Raw genomic sequence first — 18758 nt, 5'->3', positions numbered from 1 at the left:
ATGAGTTGGGCAAAGCAAAGAATATTTCCACCGACTAGGTGGTCTGGAAGATGGTCACAAGATGGGCAGGTGCTCATGTTGGCAAGAGAGAATGGTCAGGAGGTATAAAAATAATTTGGGGAGACTTCATGTAATTGAGTCACCTCCACCACACTGGGCTTGGTCATGACCAGGAAAAACAAGCTTCTCATGATTACACAAGTGATCTTACCATCTGCAGCTCATAGCTCTGGGGCCAAATATACAAAACTTACAATCATATCAAACTGATTGATACTGATTGGAGTAGAGTAAGGGGTCTTCAAGGAATCAACTTCCTCACTGGCAAGTTATTGATCCGTACTCTCTTTGCCCGGATCATCATTCATATCATGTCCCTTCTCTATGGGTATGCCCCCAGACTCTGTTCCAGGTTCTCTTTTCTGTCTATATCTCATTATCTCCCTTGGGTTTAGCTATCAACTGTACACATATCACCCCCAGATCTATAGATCCAGCCCCAGTTTCTCTGTGAGCTCCAAAAACCACTAACTGCCTGTTAGATATTTGAAATTGGACATCCTATAGGCATTGCAAACTCAACATGCCCACAACAGAATCTATTGTCTCTCATTCATTCATTTCACTCATTTATTCAATCCCTCTTCCAAAGTTCCCTATAACTATTGAAGCCCACCCCCCCACAGTTATCTAGGGTTTGAAACTTGAGTGTCATCCTCAAATCCTTGTTCTTGCTCGTCCCACGAAGCTGCCAAGCATCGCCAAATCTCATTGTTTCTACCACCATACTATTTCTCAAATCCATCCTCTTCTCTCCACTCACAGAGCTGCCATCTGAATTCAGAGCCTCATCATCTCCTCCTTGCACCATTGCAATGATCTCCTAATTGGTCTTCTGCTTCAAGCCTCTCACTCCTCCAATCTACCTTCCCGAGATCTGCTGAAGTGATCTTCCCAAAGCAGGTCTGACCACTTGCCTCCCTGACTTAAGCTCCTTATTATCCCTAGGACCAAACAAGCTTCTGCTTAGCAGTAAAACTTTTCTTCACCTGGCCTCAGCCTACCTTTCCAGCCTTATTACACGGGGCTCCCCTCCATCCTTCCCAGCCAGACTGGCCTTCTGAGTGATCCTTCCCCTCCTCATCCCTGCATTTTAGAAATCAGAATTTTCTCAGCTCAAGCGCCACCTCCTGCTTGAGGCCTTTCTGTATCTCTGCTGCTGCTAATTCCTTCTTATCCCAAGGTTGCCTTTTATGTGTCTGTTTTGCATGTGCTTTATGCATGCACATCAGTCTTCTTTTTTCCCTCTGCGCTCTCTCACTTGATCTTAACTCCTTACGGGTTCAATTATCATCTTTAGGCAGACAATTCTCACATCTATTTATCCAGCCTTACTCTCTCTCTTTTGCATTCTATCCCTGCATCACCAAAAGCTGCCTTTTGGACATCTCAGATTGGATGTTATATAGGCATCTCGATCTTTACATGTCTAAAATAGAACTCATTATCTTTATTCCCCAAACCCTACCCTCTTCCAAATTTCCTTATTCCTGTCAAGGGCAACACTATCCTCCCAGTTATCCAGGCTTGAAACCTCAGTACCTTTTTTGACTCTTCACTCTAACTCATGTCACATATCTAATCTGTTACCACATCTTTTTCTTTCTTTCTTTCTTTCTTTCTTTCTTTCTTTCTTTCTTTCTTTCTTTCTTTCTTTCTTTCTTTCTTTCTTCTTCTTTTCCTTCTCTCTCTCTCTCTCTCTCTCTCTCTCTCTCTCTCTCTCTCTCTCTCTCTCTCTCTCTTTCTTCCTTCCCTTCTTGCAATTGGGGTTAAGTGACTTGCCCAGAGTCACACAGCTAGTAGGTGTCTGAGACTGGATTTGAACTCAGGTCCCCCTGATTCCAGGGCCAGAGCTCTACCCACTGTGCCACTTAGCTTCCCCTCACATCTTGTTTGTACCTTTACATCTCCTTTCCACTCACACAGGCACCACCATAGTTCATTCAGGTCCTAATTGTCTCTCACCTGGACCACTGCCTTGTAGTTTACTACCTTAAAGGTCTCCCTCTTCCAATCCTGATCCACTCAGCTGCCAAAGATTTGTTTAAAGTATAGATCCTTGGGGCAGCTAAGTGGCACAGTGGATAGAGCACCAGCCCTGGAGTCAGGAAGACCTGAGTATCAGATCAGATACTTGACACTTACTAGCTGTGTGACCCTGGGCAAGTCACTTAACCCCAATTGCCTCACAAAAAAAAAATAATAAAATAAAGTACAAATCCTTGTGTGTCACTACCTCACTTGATGAGCCCCAGGATCAGCTCTTCTTAACCTGTACCTTTCCTATCCTTCCATCTTCTTACACTTGACTTGAATTGTTCTGCCTGTCACTTCTGCCTCTTTCTTTCCTGGGCTTTTAAGAAAGTTAAAAACATAACTTTTTTTTTTAAATTCCCTAATAAGATGCTTATGATAAATCAGAATTTATTTTACTATTTGTCATTAAGGCAAAGTGTTGGGAATATGTATGGATCAGGAAATTTGTTAGCTGTGTGGTCTTAAGCCAAGTTACCTCAGCTTATCAATTTGTTAACTATTTGAAAATAGTGTCTAACGTAAGTACAATTAGAAATATGGTTTAGAAAAATGGACTTTTCTTTGATTCTCTTGGATTGTAGAACTAATTGCTAAAAGACTGATGTAAAATATTTTTTAAAACTCTTTAGAAATATAGAAAATAGTAATAATGGTTTTCTGTGAAGTTGGTAGAGCAATCTGTGAAAAGCAAAATACTAAGATCTGACCAGCTCTACTAATAGGTTGAAGTAGTTAAGTTTGAGATTTAATTTTAGTTGAGAACTAGAAATTACAAAAGGAAAAGCTTCAATCCCTACCTATCATACCGCACTGCCTAACTTCTTAGCGAGCTACAAGTAAAGTGAGATATAAGTAAGCATCTGGTAACTGTTCTCGGTTCTCATGTGGTGAGAGAGAGAGAGCATCAAATTAGGAACTTCTAGACCAGAGAATTCACATTTTTCTGCACACCTTGCTACTCCAATCCTTATCTAAACACTACCAGCAACAGGCTGAAGGGAGAACCTAAAATAATCTAGGAGGATCTGACTTACAGAATGAGCCCTCCTGGTTAGGGGTTTGTTATTTACTGATGTAATTATGTAAATGAAGGCGAAAAGTGCCTCTTAAATTGGCATTGACTCCACCATCATTTGACTTCTGGTGTTCAAGTCCCAGAAAGGGATGGAACTTTAGTTTATCACCTATAACTGCCTTATGATGCAAATTAGCAAATTGTTGTGTTGACATATTTAGGAAATTCAAACAACAACTGAAAAATCAGAAAATTCTGAGCCCAATTTTTATAGTTGATATATGTAATTATCTGATCATGTTATTTTTTTCAAAAATAAATTTTCACTCTAGCTATTTACTTTGTTATTTACTCTAGTTATTTATTCATTTTAGCTGTTCATTCTCCACTTAGGAGGATGAAATTCTGTTAAGGATCTGATCCTATAGAATACATAGGTAAGAGTAGTTTTTGTAGGTAGGTAGAGACACTAATTTTATTCCAATTTTAACCAAAGGCTGTGATGGGATGTATTCCAGATTATGCTCAATGAGTTGTCTATGCTCAGTTACTAAACATCTTCAAATGAACTTCCTATTCTATTACACCTTCACAGATTGCTGCTTTCAAAGCCTCTTCAGATTCTTATGTAATACAACTGCATTCTCCTCGTTTCCTCCTTCCTTTCCTCTTCACTTCTTCCTTCCTTCCCTTCCTCCCTCCCTCTCCCCTCTCTCCTTCCCTCCCTTGTTTCCTTCTTTCCATGGAGAATAGTGCTATATTCCCCATGCTATATACAAGCATGTGCTGTATACAAGTGTCAATCCTTCGTTAATACAATATTGTTTATGATGAGCTAAACTGTTAAAAGAAAAGAAAATGTTCGAAAACTGTTAATGTTTTGAAGTGCTGTAATTTAAGAAACTGGAAACTTCAAGTTTGCCTATAGTAAAGAGGAAGTTTTATTGACTATAGAAAACTGAATCCCCTCTCCCAATGCAAACACTTTTTGCTGAGAGGAGGGTGGTAATTAGGAATTTGTTAACTTACTCAGTCTTAAAAAATGACAGTCTTAAAGATTTAATTGCTTGACTATTGCTTATTAATTAATTGATTATTAATTACCTGGAAACTCTGTGTGTGTGTGTGTGTGTGTGTGTGTAGGGGGGTATTCACTACACGAGGGAGTAGCCATCTGGCCTTTTCCTGAAAAACTCCTGGGAGGAAGAAACCCATCACCTCCTGAGGCAGCTGTTCATTCGCTCTCATTTGGACAGCTCCCACTGTTAGGACATTTTTTCCGGTTATCAATTCTAAACTGATCTCTTTACAGTTTTCACCTAGTGCCCCTGCTTCTGCCCTCAGGAGCCAAACAAAACAAGTCTAAAGTCTCTTCCAGGAGACAGCCCTTCAAGTACCTGGAGACAGATGTTCATCTTAAGCCTTTTCTTCTCCAGGCTCAACATTGCCGGTTCTATCTATTATTCCCCCACGGAAAGAAGGGAGGGAGGGAAAGAGGGAAGGAAAGAAGAAGAGAAGATGAAAGGAAGGAGGAAATGAGGGAAGGGAGGGAGAGAAGGAAGAAAACAAAGGGAAGGGAAGAAGGAAGAAAGGAAGGAAGGGAGGGAGGGAGGAGGGAGGAGGGAGGAAAGAAGAAAAGGAGGAAGGGAGGGAGGAAACAAGCATTTATTAAGTACCTATTAAGTGCCAGGCAGAGTGCTAAGTGTTTTACCAATATTATCTCATTTAATTCTTACAACAACCCTGGGAGGTAGGTGGCTATCATTATCCTCATTTTTCAGTTGAGGAAACTGACTTGCCCATGATCACACAACCAGTAAATGTCTGAGGTTGGATTTGGACTCAGCTCTCCCTGACGCCAAATCTAGCATTCTGTCCACTGTGACACTTATCTGGTGGACTCTTTACCTAGCTACCTAGGCCCTTTGCCATTCTTGCTGGCCTCCTATGGACACTCTTCATTTTATCAATGTCCCTCCTAAAATGTGGCATCAATACTGACCAATATCGGCAGGACAAACATGTCAGATCTTGTATTCCTTTGACCTCTGCTCCATCAAGGATGGCAGGCTAAGCAAAGTGGTGGTGGGGACAAAGGTTACCACAGTGGCCCCTTCAGAGAATCACATGGACTGTGAAGCTAATGCCAGAAAGAAATGCTGAAACAATCTCAGAGACAGCCGACTTCCAGATCTTGTCCTTCTTAGCACTAGAAAGATCAGTGTAACAGGGAGCCATACGCACTAAGGAACAACTCAGAATTCTCTGGCACTGTGAGTCATCTAGCCTAAGGCCTTTTCTTTCTTTCTTTTTTTTAGAAATAAATTTTATTGAGGTCTTTGGGTTGTTGTTGTTGTTGTTTTTATATTAGCAACATTTTCTCCAGTATCCCTCTCCTTTCCCTTCACAGAGAGAAAGCCCATACAACAGATGATTTTTTTTAAAGGAAAAGAAATCAGTAAAACTGATCAATACATTGTAGAAGTCTGGAAATATATGCAATGTGCCACACTTGTGGACCTCAGAAAAGGGATGGGGTGGGGATATTTCTTGTATATTTTCTCTTTTGTTTGTAATTTGCTTTTGTTTCCTTTTTGCAACATTTTGCAACATTTAATTTTTTATGGTTGTTATTTACATTTACATTGTCACAAATGTTCTATATATTGTATTCTTGGCTCTGCCTTCTTCACTCTGCATCTGTTCATATAGATCTTTACCTGCTCCTCTTTATTCACCACATTTGTCATTTCTCACAGCATGGTAACACTGCATAATATTAATATACCATAATTTGTTTAGCCATTCCCCAAAGGATGGACAATTACTGTTTCCAATTCTTTGCTATCACAAAAAAATGCTGCTGTGAATATGTTAATGTACATGGGGACTGAGGCTTCTTGTCAATAGCCTCCTTGGGGTATAATTCTAGTGGTAGAATTTCTGAGTCAAAAAATATGAATATTTTGTATATTATACACTATATATTTATATTATATATTATACAATACAATATATTACATCATATATATATATATATTTCAATGTATAATTTCAAGTTCCTTTCCAAAATTATTGTATGGGTTTAAAGCTCTACCAACAATGTGCTAGTGTGTCTGTCTTCTCATAATTCTTCTAACATTGATTATAGCCATCTTTTGTTATCTTTGCTAATTTGCAGGGTGTGAGATAAAACTTCAGAGTTGTTTTGATTTTTACTTCTCTTATTATTTGTGATTTGGAACATCATTTTATATGGTTGTTAATACTTTGAGATTCTTCTTTTGGGAATTATTTGTTCATATCCTTTGGGCAATTATCGTTGGAGAAAGTGAATAGGTAAGGTCAGATCCACTGAAAGGACAATCGCTTGGCACACTGAAAGAAAGAGAGAGTTTTCCAGATGGTTGAGTGTCTTGGATACAAAATCTGTCTGTCTTTTTAGTCAAGTTAAAGAAAGCATGTCCTATTATTAATGTCTTGCTAGGCTGGATGCTTGCAGGGTATTTGGGGGCCCTTTTGATAAGAACAAAATGAGCCAGAATCTGACTTCCCAAGGTTTCCCAAGAAGGAAGGTTGGCAATTCAGGGAGATTTTGTGAGAATTCCTCCAAAAATTATGTTCAGATCAATTTTATCAGGAGAAGAGTACCAAAATGAAACATGGATTATACCTTGCCATGAGGAAACTCACAGGACTGTATATACACAAGACTTCCCTCATTCAATAGATGAGGAGAACCTTTGGGATCCTTAAGTGCAGACCCTCCCCACCCCCACCTCTGGCAACCTAGTATTTCCCGGTTTCTCTCCAGGGCCCAGATTTTTATTGCCTTACAAACAAAGCTTCCTAGGGGTGTCATTTGAGCTGGATCTTGAGGGATGGGTTGGATTTCTCTTGGTGTTCCTTGCGTGGAAGGTCTTTTTTCTTTCTTTTTACTGAGGCAATTGGGGTTACGTGACTTGCCCAGGGTCACACAGCTAGTAAGTGTCAGGTGTCTGAGGCTGGATTTGAACTCAGGTCCTCCTGACTCCAAGGCCAGAGCTCTATCTACTGCACCACCTAGCTGCCCCCATGGAAGGTCTTACATGTTTCAGGAACATCATAAACATTTGTCTAATTCAACTAAAGAGCATATAGTCTCAAGGCAGGAAAGTGTAGTTTGACATGAGGTGGAGATGGCAAAGTCCTTATAAGGATGAGGAAAGATAAGAAAAGCTCAAAGCTCAAGGCAGGAATGCAACAGCAGTATATGTTTGGTGGGGGTTGGGGGTGGTCAATGTGCCTGGAATATAGGACATACAAACAGGAGATGTGAGAGAGGTCAGTCCATCAACAGCATTTATTGAATGCTTACGACGTTCGCACCAGGCACTGTGCTAAACTCCAAGGATACAAAGAAAGGTCAAAAGCACAGCCCCTACCCTCAGGGAGCTCACATTCTAATGAGGAAAAAAAGCATGCAAAAAACGTGTGTGTACAGCACACGTACAAGATAAATGAGAAGTAATCCCGGAGGAAAGACACTAGAGAGAAAGACACTGGACACACAATAGGCTGGATGAAGACCTCCGTGGCTGAGCTTCCTCAGACGTAAAATGGGGATAGCACCCGGGGAACTTATCTCACAAGGTTGCTGTCTATTTAGCTTAGAAACCCCCTTCCAGAGGGGCAGCGAGGTGGTGCAGTGGATATAGAGCTCCCACCTTGGAGTCAGGAGGACCTGAGCTCAAATCTGGCCTCAGACACTTGACACTTACTAGCTGTGTGATTCTGGACAAGTTACTTAACCCTGATTGCCTCCGCAAAAACAAAAAAGGAAACCACATTCCTTTTGGGTAATCCAGTTGAGAGATTAAGGACAATTAATAATAATAACAATAATAGCTAGCACTTACATAACATTTTAAGGTTTGCAAAGCACTTTACAAATAGTCTCTTGTCTGATCTTCAAACAACCCTAACAGGTAGGTGCTCTTATCCCCATTTTACAGATGAGAAAACTGAGGCAGACAGAAGGTTAAGTGCCTTGTCCATGGTCACACAGCTAGTTTCTGAGCTCAAAATTTGGACTCAGGTCTTTCTGACTCCAGGTCTGGTTCTCTGTGCACCAGCTGCCCTTACTATCAAGCTGAGACCCATTAAAGACCTTAGCTTGAAAGGGCCAAGGTTTTCTACTACATCCTGGGCCATATCCAGTTGTCCTGATCCATATCTGGCCACTGGACCCAGATGGTGCTGAAGGAGAAAGTGAGGCTGCTGATTGTGCACAGCCTTGCCTCACAAATCCAATTCACTTGCATGTCATGGCATCACCTCCCTGATGTTATGGTCCTCTTTGAGAATGAAGGACAGACAGCAGCAAGGAAATGAACTTGAGATCTTAGTGGGGAGAAGCAGTGGTTTCTGCCTCCATTAGGAGTCTTTATGCAGAGGTTAGATGACTATTCGATGAGTATACTGTAGAGCAGATTCCTGTATTAGCTGCTCAGAAAGTGAGGCATTGCCTGTCAATTGGGGAATAGCTGGACAAGTTGTGATATATGATTGTGATGGAATATGATTGTGCCGTAAGAAAGGATGAAGCAGATAGTTTCAGAAAAACCTGGGAAGCCTTATATGAACTGAGCAGCTGGGTTGGGATTTAGTTGGTGCCTTCTACTCCTGAGCATCTGCTTCTGTGCTGGAACTTGAGCTTAATGAGAACAGATAATGACTTGGACTTCTTGGACTTCGTGGTGTCTTCCCTGAGTGGAGATGGGTGTCGGGAAGATGGCAGCAAGCAGAAATGGTGCTCAGTTGTCTCGGCAGAGTAACCGGATCCTAAAAGATTGTCCTGAGAACAGTCGTATCTATTTATAGGATGATGCTGTCGATCACACTTGGCAGTATTGGTGAACTGATCACAAGCTACATTAGCCTCTTGGCTCAGAATTGGAGGGCTCTAGATTGGAAGTACAACGAAGTTGATGAAACACAAATATTTGTCTAAAGTCAGTTCCTGGCTCTGTCACTGGCCCAGAGTTTATGTTTGGGTGAGTTACTTAGTTTTTCATTACCTTGTCTGTAACAAGAAGAGGATTGTTTGAGGTTAATTAGTGTTTTTCTCAAAGAATGATTGTGAACTTAAGCTTCTCAAGTGGTGGAGAAAGGACTATTGCAGTCAGAGGGTATGAGTAAATGTGTGACCAGTATTGAAAAGAGTGGCCAAGGTTGCCAAGGGAATCAGGGTGCAGTGAAAGCTAGAAAATGGAGGGGAGAAAGAAACAGAATTCAGATGAAAGTGAGTTTGTCCATCATGGAGAGGGCATTTCAGAGAGCACAGTGGAAAGGGTTGGGAGATCTGGAGTAAGACATTGGGGGAGAGGGTTAAGGAGGATGAAAATAAGGAGGTTGGCCATTGGGCATGGAGAATGGAGCTCAGATCCCTGGGATAGGGAGAGTATGAGGGAGAACAGGGAAGGCTCCTGGTACAATGCAAACACACCTGGGATGTTAAGGGGCAATCCTATGGTGCATTATCAGCCATTGACACCAGTCTAGACCTAAGAGCTATCACTCTGGAAAGCAAAAGTCTGTGTTCTGAGGAAAGGCAGCTCTGGATAGGGAAATTTCTAGCTCTAGAGTGGTGTTAAGGGCACTAGACTTGAAGGCAGAAGACTTAGGTTTGAATCCAAGTTGTTTTAATCTATTTGGACCCCAGTTTCCTCATCTATAAAATGAGGGATTTAGAGTAGATGCTGCCTTCCATGTTTAAATCCTATGATCTCTTGCTGATTCCCTTTCCCTAATCTACCCAACCCCCACCCCATCAACTGAATTCCCAGGCTGCTCCCCTAACAGTGCCACTGAGTCAGCCTCGGGACTTGGGAAAAGGACAAGGAAGTGACTCTCATTGTTTTCTCTCATCTCTCCTGTTCTTAGGTCCTGAATCTACACCCTCCCTTCCCCTCATAGCCTGTATTATGTTGTCATTCAATCATTTTCCGATTGTGTCTGACTCTTCACGACCCCATTTGGGGTTTCCTTGGCAAAGATACTGGAGTGGTTTACCCTTTCTTTCTCCAACTCATTTGACAGATAAGAAAATGGAAGCAAAGAAGGTTAAATGATTTGCCCAAGTTCACATAGCTAGTAAGCATCTGAGGTCAGATTTAAACTCAGGTCTTTCTGATTTCTAGCATTCTATCCACTGCGCCACCTTGTTGTTCCCGTATCCTGTATTAGCTGGTCAGAAAGTGAGACACTGCCTGTCAATTGGGGAATAGCTGGACAAGTTGTGATATATGACTGTGATTGAATATGATTGCGCTATAAGAAATGACGGAGTGGATGGTTTCAGATAAACCTGGGAAGATTTATATGAACTGGGGGCAGAGCCAAGATGGTGGAGTAAAAGCAGTGACTTGCTTGAGCTCTCCCCCAAACCCCTCCAAATATCTGTAAAAAAAAAAAATACTTATATGAACTGATGCAGAGTGAAGTGAGCAGAACCAGGAGAATACTGTACACAGTAACAGCTATATTGTAATGATGATCAGCTGTGAATCAGCTACTCTGATCAATACAATGATCCAAGACAATCCCAAAGGACCCATGACGAAAACTGCTATCACCTCCAAAGAGAACTGGTGAACTTTGAGTGAACATTGAAACATATTTTTTTCACTTTCTTTATTTTTCCTACTTTTCCTCCCTGCAACATGATTAACACGGAAATACGCTTTGCATGATTTCATATATATAATTTATTATGTATAATATATATTTCTTGCCTTCTCAGAGGATGGGGGAGGGGTAGAAGAAAGGAGAGAATTCCAAATTGAAAATAATTTTTTAAATAGTGACAGTACTAATGTTTTGCCATATTAATCTCTGGCTACTTCCCAGATGCTTCCTTTTTAGGCAAACTTTTCTCCTTGGTTCTCCTCACCTCTGATCCCAGCCCCAGATAGTCAGTGTCCTACTATGCCCTCTGGCTACCCACAGTCACCCACAATAGTAACTAATGGCAGAGGAGTATGTTGTAGAGAAAATCAAATCCAAAGAAACTCTAATCCAAAGAAATTACTTTCTAATGGTGGAATGGCATACCATGGCCAATGAACAGTAGTGATAGTGAATTTTTTTTTTGTCAGGGAATCCTTTCTTAGTCTCTCAAATTATAAACTGTTTATTCCTTAAGAGGTCTGCCTTCATTGTCTGGTTTTAGCCAGCCTTTCCAGACTCATCTCATCCCTTCACTCACTCTACTGGGGTTCATGAATTTTTTTTAAATTTATACTTTTGCAACTGTATTACAATATAATAGGTTCTCTTAGTAATCCTAAGTATTCTATTTTATGTCTTTGAGAACATGATTCTGAGAAGTCCCTAGGCTTCACCAATAGGACATAAAAAATCTTAAGAATCCTTCACCAAGAGGAAATGACTGATCAGAACATTCTTATTTTTAAGTTTTTTTTAGAACATTCTTATTTTTAACATGTGTGTTCACAGATTAAAGCAAATATGAGACAAGATTTAACCAATTGAACCTACATATTGGTATTAACTAGTGGAAAAATGGATTATTGATGTCTCATTTCAAAGTCTGCATAGTAATAAAAATTGCTGAAATTGTGTGTGTGTGTGTGTGTGTGTGTGTGTGTGTGTGTGTGTGTGTGTGTGTGTGTGTAATCCTTGTCCTGGAGGCTATTTTACAGATAAGGAAATTAAGACCAGACAAATTAAGGGATTTCCCAGGGTCACACAGTAAGCAGAAGGAAGAGTATGAACCCAAATCCATGGTGCTTTCCAACATATCATCCTGTCCTATCCTCTGGTACCAACCCCAGCACACCCATGGTAGCTGCCTTGTTTCTTTTCCTTACTAAATTTAAACTCAGGCTCTTTTTCCTTTGGAATATTCCTCTGTGTCATAAAGCAAGTCATTTACCTCGGGGTTATCAGACTGGTATGGACCTATTTCAGAAAGTTCTTCCTCTCAAAAGTTTTTTTCTTTTACCTATTTATCTTTTTGCCCAATTTGTTTTTTACCTATTTTTTCTTTTACCTATTTCCTGGCCTTTCTCTAGGTAACTATTCAACTGTAGGTAAAATCAGTTTCATGGCACAGACCTCTCCGCTCCCACACACACCCACGATCACACACTTAAGTGGTCACCTACTCTGTTTCACATCAGCAGAGGCAGGGATTCAGGGATTTGGAATTTCAGGTTCCTTTGGCCCAGTCCTGTTACCCTGAGACTCTGGCCTGTCCAAAGGGCTTGTTGTCACTTTCAGCTGGTGAAGCATTATCAATATCCAGGCTGATCCTATGCTTTCCTGGCCAAAGGGCATCCTTGATCATTTTCACCTGGCATAAAAATGATATCGTTGTAATACTCAGTCTACTCCCCACAGAGAAAGACAAGCTCAGGGCAAGAGGGAGGTGATTTGGCAAGTTCTGAGTCTCCGGCTGGTCTCTACAGGGGAACACTACAGCATGATGTGGAACTGGTGGTTTTGGTTATGTTTGGCACTCTGCACCGCAGACCAATATAGGGATGAAGCAGTAAGAATCATGAATGAGACGCCCTTAATCGATGGGTAAGTAGCTCTGCGAGAGGGCACCCCCTTCCCCTCATCCCCTCCAGCAATCAGAGAGTGGTGGCTGGCACAGGGACAAAGTGTCTTAAGTAAATACAAGAGATGCAGCTTGGCTCTAAAAGAGTGGAGAGATATGGGATGCTAGTTTGGGGGGATGGCAGAGTCAAGCACTGTTGTTGTTTAAGGGATGGTTCAGACTAGGTTCCACCAGTAGGCAGAGGGAAAGGAGCCCGTATATAAGAATCAGTGGAAGATTAAGTAGAATAATCCAAACACTGAGAGAGTCTGGATTCCCCTCCAGTCCCAGAGTCCCCTTTGCCCGATGCTACTCCCCATCTAGACTTCTCTTTCTCCGACTTTAAATGGGACCAGAAGAGTCTCCAAGACTATCCCACCTTAGCATATGAAGCCCCAGTCAAGTTGCTCAATTTCTGGTTCACTCAATAAGGATTCGTGAAGCACCTACTGTGTGTCAGATACTGCTCTAGGTACTGAGGATAGTCCTTGCCCTTTTGGGGGTTTACTGGAGTACAGAAGATGTACACAGAGTAGTAAATACAAGGGAATTTGAAGGGGCTGAGAGTCCTAACCACTGGGGGTGTGGGCAAATAATGGAGAGATTTTTTGTAGCAGGAGGTAGTAGTCCCTGAGCTAAGCTGGAAGAAATGAGGAGATTGCAAGAGGCTAAGGTGAAGAGTTGGAAATGCATTCCAGGCGTGAGGGGCTAGCAAATTCCGAGGCAGGGAGACAAAAGGTGGAATGCCTCATTTGGGGAAGAGCTACTGCCCAGTTTGATTGGAATGGAGAGTGGTGAATCATGCTAGGGAGGATAATTATTAATAGGAAGAGTAATAACTGACAGACATTAACATTGTGCTTTAAAGTTTACAAAGAGTTTTGCCTTCTCTTGTCTGGTTTTAGAGTCAGGAGACCTGGGTTTAAAGTCCCCTCTGATGCTGCTTAATACTATTAATAATAATGGTTAGCATTTATGTGGCATTGCAAGGAGTGAAAAGTGCTTTACAAATATCATCTCAAATCTCTGCTCCCTTCCCTCAGGAAAATTATTTTGACAGCTTCATGGAAAATAGATTAGAGAGGGGACAAACTTGAAACAGGAAGCCCAACCAGAAGGCTCTTGCAGTAGTCCAGGTGACAGGTAATGAAGAACTGTACCCAGGTAGGGACCTGGTAAAGAGAGAGAAGGGCCCAGTGGGAGAGATGCTGTGGAGATAGAATTGACAAGACTTGGAAAGTGTTTGTTTGTGAACAGCGTAAAAGAGCCACAGACGACCGAGAGTTTGTGGACCTAGGTGATTAGAAAGATAGTGGGTACCCTTGTCAGAAATAGGGAAGACTAGAGGAGAGATGGTTTTGAAGAAGCTAGTTCCATTTTGGACTTGTTGAGTCAAAGATGCCTTTGGAATATTCACTTGGGGAGATCCAAGAGGTCCTGCTAGAATAGAATTAGGAGAGGGAACAGAGCTAGAGAGAGAAGAGAAGGGAGCCTGGACAGAACCACTTAATTCACAAGAGACGGATGATAATATGGCAAGGAAGACTGCAGAGGAGTAGTCATTCGATAGGAGATGAACTAAAAGATAGGGGGCTTCATAAAGGAGAAGAGAAATTCTCCCCTAGGAAGAACATTCCCTGTGGCTGGTATGCGTTGACCACGTATGGCCACTGAGGGCCCTTCCAACTCTCAAATTCTGTGATTCTGTGAAAGTATTCCAGAGGAAGAAAAAGAGTATGAAAAGCCACAGACAGGTCAAGGTGAATGACAGTGAAGAAAAGGCCATCAGATACAGCAGTTGAGGCCATTGGTGACCTCAGAAAAAGCAGTTTTAATGGCATAGTAAGGTCTGAAGTCAGGTTGTAGGGACTTGAGAAGGGAACAGGAAGTGACCACACGTGGAGGGAGAAGGCTTTTTTCTAGAAACTTGGCTCTTAAAGAGGGAAGAGATATGGAATGCCAGTTTGGAGGGATGGCAGAGTCAAGCATTGTTGTTTAAGGGATGGTTCAGCCTATGTTCCATCTGCAGGCAGCGGGAAAGGAGCCAGTATACAAGAATCGGTGGAAGATTAAATAGAAAGGGAAATCAAGTCAAGAAACATTTATTAAGCACCTACTATGTGCCAGGCACCGAGCTAAGTGCTGGGATACAAAAAAACAGCCCAGGGAACTATTTCAATACATGTGGTTTCCTTTGAAATCATGTGCATTTTATTTTGTGACTTTAAAAACATTATTCTAAGAAGTTTCATCAGACTGTCAGAAGGGGTCCAATTAAAAAAGCATGGTTTACTCTAATGACAGAATTTCAGACACTGGAGAACAGATGGGAAGCAGAAGAGGTCTGAGACGGAAGAAAGGGGAGATGTATTGTTTGAGCCAAAGAACCTGAACTTCAATGAGTTGATGGCCAGCCCTAAAACTAGTTTGTGGGCAGCTGAGTGGCACAATGGATAGAGAGTGCCAGACCTGGAATCAGAAAAGCCTGAGTTCAAATCCAGCCTCACATACTCACTAGTGGTGCGGCTGTGGGCAAGTCACTGAACCCTGTTTGCCTCAGTTTCCCCACCTGTAAAATGAATTGAAGAAGGACATGGCAAACCACTCTAGTATCTTTGCCAAGAAAACCCCCCACGGGATCACAGTCAGAAATGACTCAACCACAAGAAAACCTGGTTTCCTTTCACAACTAGAACAAAGCCCTATTTCTTTGAATTTAAAAAAAATTATCATTTAAAAATGTTTTGTTGCTGACTTTTGGTTTTTGACATGTAGCCATTTCCCACTATCCACTGCCCCAACAAACCCTCTATTATATAAACAAAATCCACACATAAAGAAAAACAGGCAAAACAACTGACCCAAGGGCCACGTCTGTCAGTGGGTACAACATTCTCAGCCCTCTTCCTTTGGGAGAATCACCTGAAATCTAAAGGATCCTTTCTCCTGTCCTCTAGCTAAGTCATCACAAGTTCCCCCCATTCTTCCCTTCATTACAATTTCCTTTACTTTCTCCGGCAGAGTCACCTCCATGCTCTTCCACCCCTTCCCAAATCCTGCCGTATGATCAATTCCAGTAATTTCAGGGGTGGCTTTTGGGATTTCTCACCTGTTCCATGACAGGACCTCCCGGGTGCTGGAGTTCTGAGCTAGAGGCCACCGGCAGTCAGAGGCCCCACCTGCTGCCCACACTTTGAAGAGTCCTCCAGGTTAGGATTCCCTGACTCCACCACATTCTGACTGAGTTCTGTGCTCTTGTACTCTTCTCTTGTGCTTCACTCTCCTGGACAAAACTCGTACAATGAATGACCATGAATGGTCTATCCAGAAAAGGGGAGCATGACTATTACTGAGGCTGACTCCACATCTTTTCCAAGCACTTGGAGAAGGCTGTCATTTCTTCTGCTCTAAACAGGGACCACCCCTTCTGCTCACCACTGGCCCTCTATCAGAGCTGTGAATTCAAATTCAACATTTATTAAACCACTCACTATAGAACAGGCACCGTACTAGGCACTGGAGATACAAAGATGAAAAATGATAGTCTCTGCTCTCCAGAAGGCCACATTCCACTGTGGGCATGATGTGTAACAACAGATAAGCACATTGCAAGGTAGGGTCTGACAGGGACAAAGGGTCTAGACCAAGTGCTCTAAGGACATTTTAAGAGGGAGAAGGGGGTGAGGAGAAGAGGATCAGGAAAGCATCATGGCAGAGTCAGTTCAGGAGGTGAATCTTAAAAGTGAACAAGGAATCTGAGAGGTGGAGTTGAAGGAGAGCATTTGAAGCATGGAGAGTGGCTTGTCCAACTATAGGTGTGAGAGGTAGCATATCAAGTAGTCTGGTCTGTCTTAAGTGTATAGTGTGTAAATTGTGCTAAGGTGAAAAAAAGGCTATAAAGGGAGGTGAGGACCAGATTGGGGAGGGCCTTAAAGTTAGGCTGAGGAGTCAATAGATGGATGTGTGGAATGGGGGGGGAGGGTGAGGGGGGGAAGTGAAGGATCAAACAAGACCTTGAAATTTTAAGTCTAGGTGACTAGGAGAATAGGAATGTCATTCTGAAAAAATAGAGAGAGGTCTGAAGGAGGTGAGGGTTTAGGGAAAGACCTAAAGACTTCCACCAGAAGCATGAGTTTGAGATGCCTATTGAACGGGCATCCAGGAGGTAGTTGTGGATATAGGCTTGGAGTTCAGGAAAATGATCAAGACTGAACACAGAGATCCGGACACCTTCTGAATGAATCAGATTACCAAGGGAGAAAGTGTTAAGGGGGGAAGGGAAAAAAACTACGGGATAAAGCTTCAGGAAATACTCCTCCTTTAGCGGCAGGTAGGAAGGCAAGGCAAGGTAAAGCAACAAGCATTTTAAAAGTACCTCCCATGTGCCCCGCACTGCACTAAACACTGGGAATACAAATACACAAGCGAAAATATAGCCCCTGTCCTCAAGGAGCTTACATTCCGATGGAAGAAGACAGCATTCCAAAGAGAGCTGGCAGAATGGATGGGGCAGGTACCCGTGAGGGTACGTGGTGGCAAAGTCTTGAGAGTCAGAAGCAGAGCCAGGAGGAGAATGAAGGTTGTCTTCAATGCATCTACTCCTCCAGGGACCTAGCGCCCCTGTGTTGTCATCTAGCTACCCCAAATCCTGGCATCTTGTCTCCCTCCAAGCCTCTTGTCCCCAGCCCCACCTTCTCCCACTACTCCCCTCCCCATTAACCCTGACCCAATCAAGACCTCCCTGAACTGTGACTCTTTTCCTTGGAGTTATTTGAATATACAAGCATTACCACAGAAGGCTCTTGCCCCTTTTAGAGACATAAGCCCAGCTGAAAGCCCCTTCCCCAGTTCCAGTTACTAGGGAGGGTTTGAGGGAGACGAAGCGGCAATCTGGAAATTCTGTAGCATCCAACGGTCCTGGGAGGCATCAGTGGACATTTGGAGTCTGCTGCCTGGGACTTCTCCTCGAGTTAAGTCGGCAGCTCCTAACATTCTCGTGCCCTGTCACTGGCTGAGACATCAGTCAGTCAGTCAGTAAGGACAATTGGTTTTGAACAAAATGAGTAGAAAGGGGAGGAGAGGTAGCTTCAGCCTACGTCTATGTATTCCAGCCTCAGGGGCCCCATCAGTATAAAACTCTTACAAGCAAACTAATGAGACTTCATATGTTAATGGGTGAAAATGACTCGCCCCTCCCGTTCCATTATAGAGCTAGAGAGAGTACACAGACTGTTGAGAGGCTGAGGAGACATTCTTGGGCTACTACCATATTTCAAATCCATGGGGCAGGAGACGCTCCTTTGGATTAGGGTAGAAAGGGACCTGAAGTTCTGGATGCTGCTCTGGGGCCTACTAAGGTCTAGGCCAGGGGTGGGGAACCTGCAACCTCAGGGCCACATGCGGCCCTCTAGGTCCTCAAGTGCAGCCCTTTGACAGAATGTGTGAAGTTTGGATTCAGTCAAAGGGCCACACTCGAGGACCTCGAGGGCCACGTGTGGCCTTGAGGCCGCAGGTTCTCCACCCCTGGTCTAGGCTAAGAGGTGAAGGGGTTGTCTGAAGGCTGGGGAATGACCTCTCCTCGTCCAGACAGTGACTGGGATGATAAAGAGCCTCATGTCATATGATATTAATAAGTTAGCATTTGCATAGCCCTCTAGAGGTTTCAAAGCATTGCCTGTTATCTCATTTGATAACAACCACCAGGGCAGGTAGGTGTTATGATTATCTCCATCTTTACAGTGGGGGGAAACTGAGGCAGAGAGAAATTAAGGTACTTGCTGAAGGCAAGTATCTGAGGTCAGGCTTCTTCCTGACTCAAAGCTCAGCGCTCTTAACACCCCTGTTCCACCTCCATGCCTCACGAATGAAACTCAGTTGAAGAAACTAGGCATGTTTATCCTGGAGAAGAAAAGATCCAGGGGCCACATGCTAATTGCCTTTAAGGATTTAGAGGGATGCTCTGTGCAAGACGGATTCACCTCGTTCTGCTTCATCTCAGAGTATGATATAACCAGGAGCAATGGGAGAAAGGGTGAGGTG

General features: G+C 42.7%; 1 protein-coding gene across 2 annotated transcripts in view; it reads left to right on the top strand.

Moving 5' to 3' along the window:
• The window catches only part of DPEP1 (dipeptidase 1), a 41055-nt gene that overhangs the window by 16713 nt on the left and 5584 nt on the right, over positions 1-18758 (top strand). The window contains exons 1-2 of one of the 2 annotated variants that reach the window (XM_020989118.2): positions 5256-5385; positions 12518-12703. In XM_020989118.2, coding sequence (XP_020844777.1) covers positions 12600-12703 — 104 coding nt within the window. In that variant the 5' untranslated portion in view covers positions 5256-5385; positions 12518-12599. Of the gene's footprint in view, positions 1-5255; positions 5386-12517; positions 12704-18758 lie in introns of those variants that run through there. The other variant, XM_020989119.2, reaches the window with a different exon arrangement.

This window comes from Phascolarctos cinereus, unplaced genomic scaffold (assembly GCF_003287225.1).
Source record: "Phascolarctos cinereus isolate Bilbo 61053 unplaced genomic scaffold, phaCin_HiC Scaffold_2;HRSCAF=192, whole genome shotgun sequence".
Taxonomy (NCBI): domain Eukaryota; kingdom Metazoa; phylum Chordata; class Mammalia; order Diprotodontia; family Phascolarctidae; genus Phascolarctos; species Phascolarctos cinereus.
This window is presented reverse-complemented; position numbering and strand designations above follow the sequence as displayed.